The sequence below is a fragment of the Heterodontus francisci genome, chromosome 2, assembly GCF_036365525.1.
Source record: "Heterodontus francisci isolate sHetFra1 chromosome 2, sHetFra1.hap1, whole genome shotgun sequence".
NCBI lineage: Eukaryota > Metazoa > Chordata > Chondrichthyes > Heterodontiformes > Heterodontidae > Heterodontus > Heterodontus francisci.
The window spans coordinates 116554494-116564867 of NC_090372.1; the positions used below are offsets into that span (position 1 = coordinate 116554494).

A 10374-nucleotide genomic window follows, 5' to 3' on the forward strand; every position below is an offset into this window, starting at 1 on the left:
GTATTCAAAAGCAGCAAACAATATTCGAATTACAAAACATCATTTTGTTGCTAGAAAATTAAATATTCATGAGCATAAACACACGATTGAGAGAAACGGTCGCGCGAATTTATAATAAAAAATAGAAAGGAACTGAGGGAATGAAAAAAATTCAAGCAAAAACGAATGAAATTAAACATGACCAGCAAACAGCAATTTTTCTTTCATGTATCGTCTAATAGTTTTGTTCACCTTGTTTTATAAAGTAAAACATCCCCTCCTCGTTAAGATCATAAGAAATAGGACCATTCGGCCCCTCGAGCCTGCTGTGCTGATCTGATTGTGGCCTTAACTCCATCTTCCTGCCTGCCCCCATAACCCTCGGCTCCCTTGCAGATCATGCTCAGCCCTTTACGCTGTTACTCGCTATTACGAACCACCTGAATGTACACATGACTACTATTTTATTAGCTTCAGATAGTAACAACCACGTTTAACTGTTATTTAAGTCACAAGGCACTTTGAGTATAAGATGCGATTTAAAGAGGAGCTTGATTTAAACACTCCTGCAGTTAAGGCACTATCGCTTACGCCTCCAACATGTGATTTGCTGGTCTCCACATATTTCAGATTGCAATACACTTTAGACAGTTATTCTATATTTGAAAAGGCAGATACACCATGTAAAAACATGTCTCTCCCCCACCCTTACCACCCCCCAAACAATTGAGATGCTAAACTGGGCATAGAGCGGATTGTGGCTGCATTATGCATAGCGAAAATAATTAGACAGAGCTGTAAAATGTGTAAATTGCAGTAATTCTTAAATATTTAAATCTTACTGTCACATAGAGCTTTTAAGCGCTGCTATTGCTTGTTCTATCAAATTACAGCAAACCAGGCTTGTCGTTAGACATGCAGTTTAACAATTAAAAGGGGTTCTAATGTGACAGCTTTTAATGCTTCGATTGCTAGACGGATAGAATAACGTCAACAAATTGTATTTTACTCATTTTGCCCCGGCAACACTATAGCAGTAAAACATGAGCTAATTCGATCCCAAATCCCAGTAATTTCAGAAGGACACAAAAGCCAGGGTAAATAATCTCGAACTAAAGACTCTACAAACGGCACTCATGTTTCTACATCACCACTCCATTATGCTTGTCTGGATTCTTTACTATTTTAGATTATGCATTTCAATTGGATTTTGAAGCCTGTATAAGTTTTTTTTAATCAGGAGTTATTTATGAAAAGTGGAAGTTCCATGTAACTGTGCCAAATTTTCCCCACTCCAATTAAAATTAACACAGTCTATTATTTATTATTCGTGAATAAGGTTACTTTTCAACTGTTGTACTTATCTAAAACTTAAATAAACGAAATTATCTAAAATGTTAATAACGTACTGCAAGTTTTTAAAAATCGGCATTCGACATGGTCTTGCATGCGTGCCTTTGTCAGTGTCTCCAGTACAGGTGCCTATATGCGCGTATTTGTATATCTACGCATGTGTGTGTGTTTAAATATACATAAAAGTTTATATATATTTACATGCATATGTCTACCTATATATGTGTGTGGCTCTGTATGTGCGCCTATATACATGTTTTTGAGTGTATATATGTAAGTGCATGCCACTTTTGTGCCCGAGAATGTGGTTACGTTTATTATTTTTTGTTTTTTTTTCTGCAGAATGTGTGTTAGTTGAGGTGGGCCGTGGCCGGGAGTAGCGCAGCTCTGGAGCCGGTCTGCACCCACAGGAATGCGGCTCTCTGTGATCTCAACTGCCGCCCTCTCGGCTCCTCTCTGCCACTCAAAGCTGCTAATTGTGTGCAACACAAAGAGAAAGGCTGCGGGAAGTCTGCGAGCCAGACTCCCGGAGAGCCCAACTACCAGAAACATGAACATAACCCAAATCCCAAACAAATCCAGCAGCCAGGAGCCCATCCCCTGTCCCACCTAAATACTCAAATGCCCTAAGGTATTTTCAAACTTTTCCACTATCGTACCCTGGGTAGATACACTCACATAAACTGAATTTACTCCCTACGTTTATTACTGTACTCATTGAGATATCGGAAACCTTGACTAACTTGATTAGAAAACATATGTCTGGAGATAAATTCAGACAGATCCCAGCCCGGTCTAAGGTTTGCGCCTACTTTCCATTATTGCGATGAAAATGCATCTCTGTAAATGGAAAGTCAGTTAGACCTAATGCTACGTTCTATATACTAATTCCCCGCGCACATTGATGTTACGTTACACTAGGTTTACTGATGGAATTCAAATATATTTCTACTAACAAATATAGATCCTGTTACAGCAAACTTATATCTGACATATATCTCCTTAGGTTCGACCAAGGTTATTAGTATTGTTATGCTATACATCTGTGTGATCCCAGTTAATGCCGACTCGCTCGATGTTCGATTAAGGATACGCCATTTTCTAAACACAAAAAAAATATACATTGACAATCGCGCAATATCGCAAAGATCTCGCTGAGATGTCCTCCACTGAGTGTCGATCAGCAATGGAGAACTAAAAACCTCAAACGGAATTTGCACCGTTACGGTACTATATCCGTTCGCCTAGTTGCCTTGTTCTTATTAACAGGAAGGAGCTACCATTTACTGTTCGACTCTGCTCCGCTGTTAAATGTAGTAAACATGTAGGTCTGGTAAGTAAAGAAAGTCAACGGCGATTAACGTTAGGACATAAATTTCCACTGAACCCACTTGCCCCAGTCGTCGTTGTGCTGTATACTGTTTCTATCACGATTCAATAAATAATCTGCCTGTGGGTCGTTATATAAACTGGAATTGAACATAACATTCCTCACAATCAGCTGCAACATTTGCATTATTTCTGCAGACCGTTTAATAATATAAGTTGATCATTATACGAAATATGAATAGAACATACATTTAGCAAACTTCAAATTCGATTTTAATAAAATTTATTTTAAAAATCTTTGCATTTTAAATGGAAGATTGCCTATTTCGATGTGTTTGATTGGATCTCTAACAGACAAACAAGCAACAATACTGTCACTAATTTTTATAGGAACGGTGACAGAATTATATACCTAACCTTGTGGAAGTTTGAAATCAGTTTATTATTGAAAATGGTTCCAGAAATACTTGTTATTCATTTCTGCCGACATCTGGCACGTTAGCTACAATCGTGTGAACAAGTAAAATCACTGAGTGGAATTAAGACCGTGAAGTGTTCATGAATAAATTAGGACGAGGAAGCAGCAGCAACGCAGTCTTTCAGGTTTAGGGTTGTCCATTCCTAAAAGAGTGTAATGGAAGTATTTGTCCAATTTTGGTAGATTTGAAATATATTTAGAAAATAAGCGATACTCCCACAAAATGACTAATACCTATGTGCACCTCACTCTCATTATTTCCTTTTATAAGGTAATGCATCTCCATGTGTGTATCTTACGAAAGCGCTAAAATGTTTTTCAAAAATACACGCTCAACTTGAAAAAAAAATCTGAATTTTAAACACATAAATCTGCACTCATATGGAACTGCTGCATAAGGCTGACATGTCTTAATTTTATTTTTATTTCTCTATTCTAATAGCCTTCCTGTAGGTGTCATTTGTTTTATCCACATTTTTCGAGAAATCCAATATACACGCAGGATAGTTCGGTAAGAAGCAAAAAGTGTTAAATCGAGACTGGATTTTGTCATTATTTCGTACTTTTTAGGCCGGGTAAAACAAGTGAATTAAGTCTCTTTTCAAAAATATCAGCTAAAATTATATCCAAACAGTGGAGCGTGTCACGGTCACTGTTTTCGTTCCCTACTATAAGAGACAAGAACATCAAAAACCTCTAGAATTTAATTTCATCCATTTGAATCCTTTGGTTCTGCATGCTCCGTTTTATTTGTTCTGCATTTTCCGCAAAGTCTAGGTGAGTATTTTATTCATATATTTAGTGAGGGCAGAGTCTTACAGCCCTGAAGGTGAAAGGCAAGTTTTATTTTTCCTAAAATAAAATGCTGCTGGTGCAAAGCAAATGTAAAAAACTGCAATTGCTGGTTTCCCAGTAACCCACTTGCTCCATCGCATGAGCTGCCATAGCAATGATCACTGAACATTGGGTTTTAGAGTTAAGAATATGATCTTTACAGACTTCAGTTTGGTGTCCAACACATTCACCGCACAAATTATATCAAATAAAATCCCAACAATATTTTTTCCGAAGTGTCAATAATTTTATTTAAACAGAATATACAGTTCAATTCAACTATCTACACGTATGTACAGTGATATATGTTACTGAAGAGTCCCGTAAGGTTGGCGGTCTTTGCTTATAAGGGAAAGGCACCTTTGACAGTGTCCAAGTTCGCCCCGACGTCCGTTGGAAAAATATCTCATTTTGCTCTTTGAAATGTGGAAAAGTTACATGCACCGAGTGTACAGAGTCAGATAGTTTGGCTTCTCTTGATTCCGACTGAACAAAACGTGCATTTCATTGCATATCTCCACTGCTTGTCGGTCCTAATCAATCCACTTTGGAATATGTTTCAGATTAATAAATAGTCCCGGATCCCAAAGCTAGTGGATGATGTAGTGAGCTTGTAGATTGCAGGTGGGAATTAATGGAACTGGGATTGGAATACCAGGAACTGGGGTTTTCCAGGTAGCCTGCGGTGGATGGGTTGTGGCTGGGGGTTTGATGAGCGTGGACAACCCTTGAGGTGCTGTGAGTGTCCCAAACAGCAGGGGACTGAGGAGAATTGCAGGCCATGGGGTCACTGGAACTGGGGCTGTGCTCTGGAGGGATCTCCCCATTTTTAATGATTTTCTTAATCTTCGATCTTCGGTTCTGGAACCATATTTTAACCTGTCAAAACAAATACTAATCATTAATTTCTAAAATAACTATATAGCGCAAAAAAAATCAGTTGGTCTATAACGGTGCGAGCTACGGTGGTCTTGCAGTGCCATTGGGTCTAAGCTGCGCCGAATTCTAAAGATCCCATCGACTTTTAGTCGATTCACGTTGTAGCCAAATACCGAAGAAAATGACTATTTCGGATTTTCATAGGAAGACAATAAATCACTTTATGTTTCTCGGTGTAGTGACAAGTACCTCTCTATCACTCTTTCTCTCTCCCCACACTTTAAGTTACTCGCATGTTTCATTTGGAAATATATGTTAAAACTGCCCGGTCTGTTCTCAACCATATTGTCGCAGCATTGATGCTGGTTTGTTCCAGGTCCAGGTATTCAATGAGCTCTGTGCACTCAGGCTGAATTCATGACTAATTTTTATTGTAAATAATAATAGCTAAATCAGCAAACTACCGATCCAGAGTAATAGCAGAATGTATAGACTGTGAAGTGCCCAAGTAAAATATACTACAGCTTCCCGATGTTTGCATTGCTGAAACCTCTAAAAGTCTCTAAAAACCAAAGGGCGATATTCTATTTGAAAGAAACACCTCGGTAGGAAACCTTGGGAATATTTAACTTCGTGCTCAAGTTACCTATTTTTAAATAAATGAACCACTACGTTTAAAATATGTGATATGATTATCAAACCACACTTGCCCATCGCTGAAATTAACAGTCAAATGAATGAAAAATAAAATTATATTTAACATAAATAAAACAAATAGTTCCTATCTTCAGGCTAGCTGAAAATGCAGTAACAGAATTGTTAAGGCCAAACCACATTGAATGGAGGCGGAGGAGAGTCGGATGGTATTTTTTAACTAATGAGAGAAGTTTTACACTGCAGGGGCTCAAATCAGAACAAAGCCGAGCCGTGCGAATCAGAGTCAGTGTTATTTTATATATACATATATATAATTTTTTTAAATTTGTGTTTCTGTGTCTGGGGCATTCAGTAAACCGCGGATAGTGAAGCAATCCCAGTTTAATTGACGAGTCCTTTGCCGTCGGTTTGTCATTGGGGTTACTCAGATCCAATCAGACACTTTTTCAGAGTATGTATCGGTTTATTCTCGCCGATATGATACAATTTCTGTCAAATTGTACAATCGGCGGTGAACACCCGCTCGATTTGCGCCGATTGCTCTCGGCTCGGCTGTGTTTGTGATCCCGAGTCGGCGCGGTTCTCGGTGCTGGTGTTATACATTGCCGGGCTCCAGTTACCCCCTGGGCTGTTTGATCCCGGCCTGGCTGATCTTACCTGGGTCTGAGTGAGTCCCAGTGATGCCGCCAGCTCGGCTCTCTCTGGCAGTGCCAGGTACTGGGTTTTTTGAAAGCGCCTCTGTAAAGCTGCGAGCTGGAAACTGGAGTAGATGGTCCGCGGTTTGCGAACCTTTTTCGGTTTCCCGTTTATCATCCTGACTTCGGGCTCGGCAAGTTCTTTCTCTGAAATCGAAAAAGCCATACTTTAGTTTTCAAGATCCGAACGAAACGCGCTCAGCCGTCAGATTCAATAAAAAATGTCACAGCGCAGGCAAATAAAATGAAGAGAAAGCCCCCGAGAAAAGGAGCGCCTTTTGCAATGGATTTGGGGTCGGAATGGATGAAGGCGGTTCGGGATCTCACCGCCAGGCCCCGGGGCTGAAATTTCCAGCGGGAGATATCTCTCTGTAAAATATGCAGGGGTCGGGCACTCCTTCCATTACAGTCACACGTTGTAATTTTGTTTTTGATCCATGTTTTATTAAAAATATGTGAGCTGATATTCCAGTGCAAGAATTTACCGCGGACAAAATAAAAACTCCACCGTCTGATGGAAGAACCAACAGTTTCACTTCACGGAATACGAACGGGGAAAACAGGACGGCGCTGGAAATGGGAAAGGGTCATTCATTTATCATTGCTGAATAAATGCTCCACATTTTTCTCATTATTTCAACGCCACGAATTGCCACAGGCCTGCGCTTGACTTTCTTGCTCCTAACCTTTATACCAAACATCCTACAACGTTTAAAGAACCTCGCACCGATTCACAGACACATTTACAAAGTTGTCAAATGGGATTCTGGCCGCGCCGAACTCGCAAACTCCCGAAAAAGGCAGTCGAGACTAAAGAGTTTCTGAAGCTGGATGGTCGGGGGAAGCATTTCTGTGTCTGCATGACGGACACTTGGGTGCGAGAGGATTTTCTGGGGAAGTTGTGGAAAATGGCTCCTTACCTGGCTGGGTACATGTTGGCTGAGCCCTGCTGTACGCCGCGTATTGGTGGTAATGGCCCGGGTAATTGTATTCGTGGTAAGCTTTGGCGGGGTAATTGGCGGCGGACCCGTTGACTCCGTGGTACTGGTACTGGTAGGGGTTCAGAACTTTGCCGTAAGACGAAGGTGAACAGTAGCCATGGTGGGAGCCGCCCGAGCTATAATAACCCGTATCCGTGGCCGTGGATTCGGGGAGAGTCGGCGATTCCTGCGACGGATGGTGCATGCTGTGTTGGAAAGTGCCCTGGAGATCTGTCCGGATGCTGGGAACCTTGCGATCGAATACTCCTGTCATGGCCTGGGGAGTTGGAGGATGTGATGGCGGTCAGTCGATGCGTGCGAGTGTGTGTATGTGTGTGTGTTGGAGGAATCTATATCATTGCTGTGTGTGCTGGAGGGAGCTCGGCAGACTGTGGTTGGGGCGCAGCAAAGTCTTGGTTCAGTCCCTAATTGCGCTATTACGCACTGGGTGGATGTGTTCCATTGGATGGAGCAGCCAGCCATCAGTAACACCCTAACTCGCTCAACTCGTTTAACACCATGCCTAAGAAAAGTGCTTAAACACAAAACAACAAATGATTCAAACACAAAAGCACGGGAACATTGTACAGCGGTTGTCGATAAACAGCATCATCATTTGAAATTCTAATAACAACAGCCTTCGCCGCCCTCCGTTAACATTAATGCTTCCCCTGGTTACCAGGTCTTAAATCTCTGCCGCACTGGTTGTCAGCAAACATTTTAAAATATAAATTGACAACCGCAGAATCTTAAGGTTCCTGTTCTTTGGCGTCCGACCTTAAAACCATGACAATAGTTTCTTTTGAATGGGAAGTTGTTGAGTTGAGCGACATCGTGGATTAGATTTCAGTTCCAAAGCAGTCCCGAGAGTTTCCTTGTTTATATATTAAAGTTATAGTCCACGACTGGTTTCCATACAAGACAGTGTTACAATTTACATGGTAAGAAAAATGCATGTTGAATTCCAGACTGCCTATTACTCATTTGACCAGATTAATAACCAACACAACACACTCTGAATGCAAATATTCCCCAGAAACATTTAGACTGTTAAACAATGTTCAGTTTCGCGCTTTACTATCATACTGTACTGTGGAATTTATAATTATATTGTTTTGAAAGACAACATCAATTAAAATGTTTACAATTGCACAAATATACCAGTGTGGTATTATTGTTTAACTGTTCCGGCCTGATTTATACGGTCACCTTTAATAACATTTCCACTATTATCGATCTTACACATAGCCTAAAGTACGGGATTACAAACATCAAATCAGATTTTTATAAAACTTTCGTTTTGGAATTTTGTTATATTCAATGGGGTGGTGAGAATTCATTCCCAGAATTCAACATTTCATAATATAGAATTCATCGCCCTTGCTACTTTATATAAGAGGCTGGGTTTCGGGAGATGACTTACTTATGTTTAATTTTAGGTGGAATAGTGCACACGAAATGTATGCGACTTATTTTAAAAGACAGCGACTGATGTTGGCTTAATATATAATTACAAAAATAAACTGGTGCACATACATATATAAACAAACGAGCACGAAGAATGGCTCGCGCTTTATAACAATGCAAAACAAAAATCGAATTGGACACGTGCTTATTTAAAATCTGTTGGAACAAATTTACAAAAACAAAATAAATGTTTCCTTTCATTTGAATACAGCGAGTCGCGGCGGAATTATCCAGATTTTCCGAGTAACTGTGTGGATTAGAGCGCCACCCAACGACCACCTTTAATACAACACATTTTATAGACCCATTCAAACAAGTCTTTTCGAAATTAGCTGCATTTAAAAAAGCATAATCTTTCAAAATGCATATATGAAAATATTCGAGCTTTTAGAGTACACCAATTGTTTCAAAATTGAAATTTTGACACTTTGCTTTATGCCGACTGCATAATTTAATGAGCCAACAAAGAGAGTGGCAGTGGTCTATAACCAGCCCGCGATCTTACTGTTTAGCATTAATTAATACTCATGTCAAAATACCAGGATCCACCAACCAAAGCACGTCGTGAGGTCAAGATATTTAAAGAGCAGCATAAAGTTTTTAAACTCAATCACAGATTTTCAGAAAAACAATAAAAATATTTTAACAGCAATTTTAAACACTCTTGAATTAAAATGGAATGTGGCCTGTGCCCTAAGAGTAAATCAACAGATAAGGCTAGAGATTACAAAAATAATAAAAGGACAAAACTAAAGGCTCTGTATCTGAATGCACATAGCATTCAAAACAAAACAGATGAACTGAGAGCGCAAATAGAAATCAATATGTACAATCTGATAGCCATTACAGTCATGGCTGCAGGACGACATAGATTGGGACCTGAATATTGAAGGATACATGGCATTTAGGAAGGACAGAAAGCCTGGAAGAGGTGGAGGGATAGCTCTGTTAATTAATGATGGTATTAGCACAATAGAGAGGGATGACCTAACTTCAGGAGACCAGGATGTAGAAGCAGTTTGGGTAGAGATGAGAAATCATAAAGGCAAAAAGTAACTTGTGGGAGTGGTGTACAGGCCACCTAACATTAACCACACTGTAGGACAGGGTATAAGGGAAGAAATAATGGCAGCTTGTCAGAAAGGTACAACGATAATTATGGGGGATTTTAACCTACATATAGACTGGAAAAATCAGATGGGCAGAGGTAGCCTAGATGAGGAGTACAGGAACAATACATTCTGGAGCCAACCAGAGAGCAGGCTATACTAGACCTGGTATTGTGCAACGAGATAAGATTAATTAATGATCTCATAGTTAAGGTGTCCCTAGGTAGCAGCAATCATACTATGATTGAATTTTACATTTAGTTTGAGGGAGAGAAGAGTGGATCCAAAACTAGTATTTTAAACTTAAATAAGGGCAATTGTGAGGGCATGAAAGCAGAGCTAGCTAAAGTGAACTGGCAAATCAGGTTAAGGGGTAGGTCATAGAGATGCAGTGGCATACATTTAAGGGGATATTTCAGAATATACAGAACAGATACATTTCAACAAGACAGAAAAATTCCAAGGGTGGGACCCACCATCTGTGGTTAGCTAAAACGGTTAAAGATAGTATCAAACTTAAAGATAAAGCCTATAATTGTGCAAAGATGGGAGGCAGGTCAGAAGATTGGACAGAATATAAAAATTAGCAAAGAATGACTAAAAGATTGATAAGG

General features: G+C 39.8%; 1 protein-coding gene across 1 annotated transcript; it reads right to left on the reverse strand.

Moving 5' to 3' along the window:
- Nucleotides 1–4537: 4537 nt before the first annotated feature.
- Nucleotides 4538–7458, reverse strand: dlx5a (distal-less homeobox 5a). The gene is made up of 3 exons (XM_068051294.1): nt 7125–7458; nt 6167–6351; nt 4538–4852 (listed from the first exon to the last, which is right to left on the reverse strand). The coding sequence occupies exons 1-3, from the start codon at nt 7456–7458 to the stop codon at nt 4538–4540; spliced, it is 834 nt and encodes a 277-aa protein (XP_067907395.1).
- Nucleotides 7459–10374: the final 2916 nt, after the last annotated feature.

Excerpts from the sequence above, each read along its gene's own strand:
- dlx5a (XM_068051294.1), bottom strand. The coding sequence starts at position 7,458 with ATGACAGGAGTATTCGATCGCAAGGTTCCCAGCATCCGGACAGATCTC. Across the intron at positions 6,352-7,124 it reads GCCAACATGTACCCAGCCAG|AGAAAGAACTTGCCGAGCCC; the intron begins GTAAGGAGCCAT and ends TTTCGATTTCAG. Across the intron at positions 4,853-6,166 it reads TGGGACTCACTCAGACCCAG|GTTAAAATATGGTTCCAGAA; the intron begins GTAAGATCAGCC and ends TTGTTTTGACAG.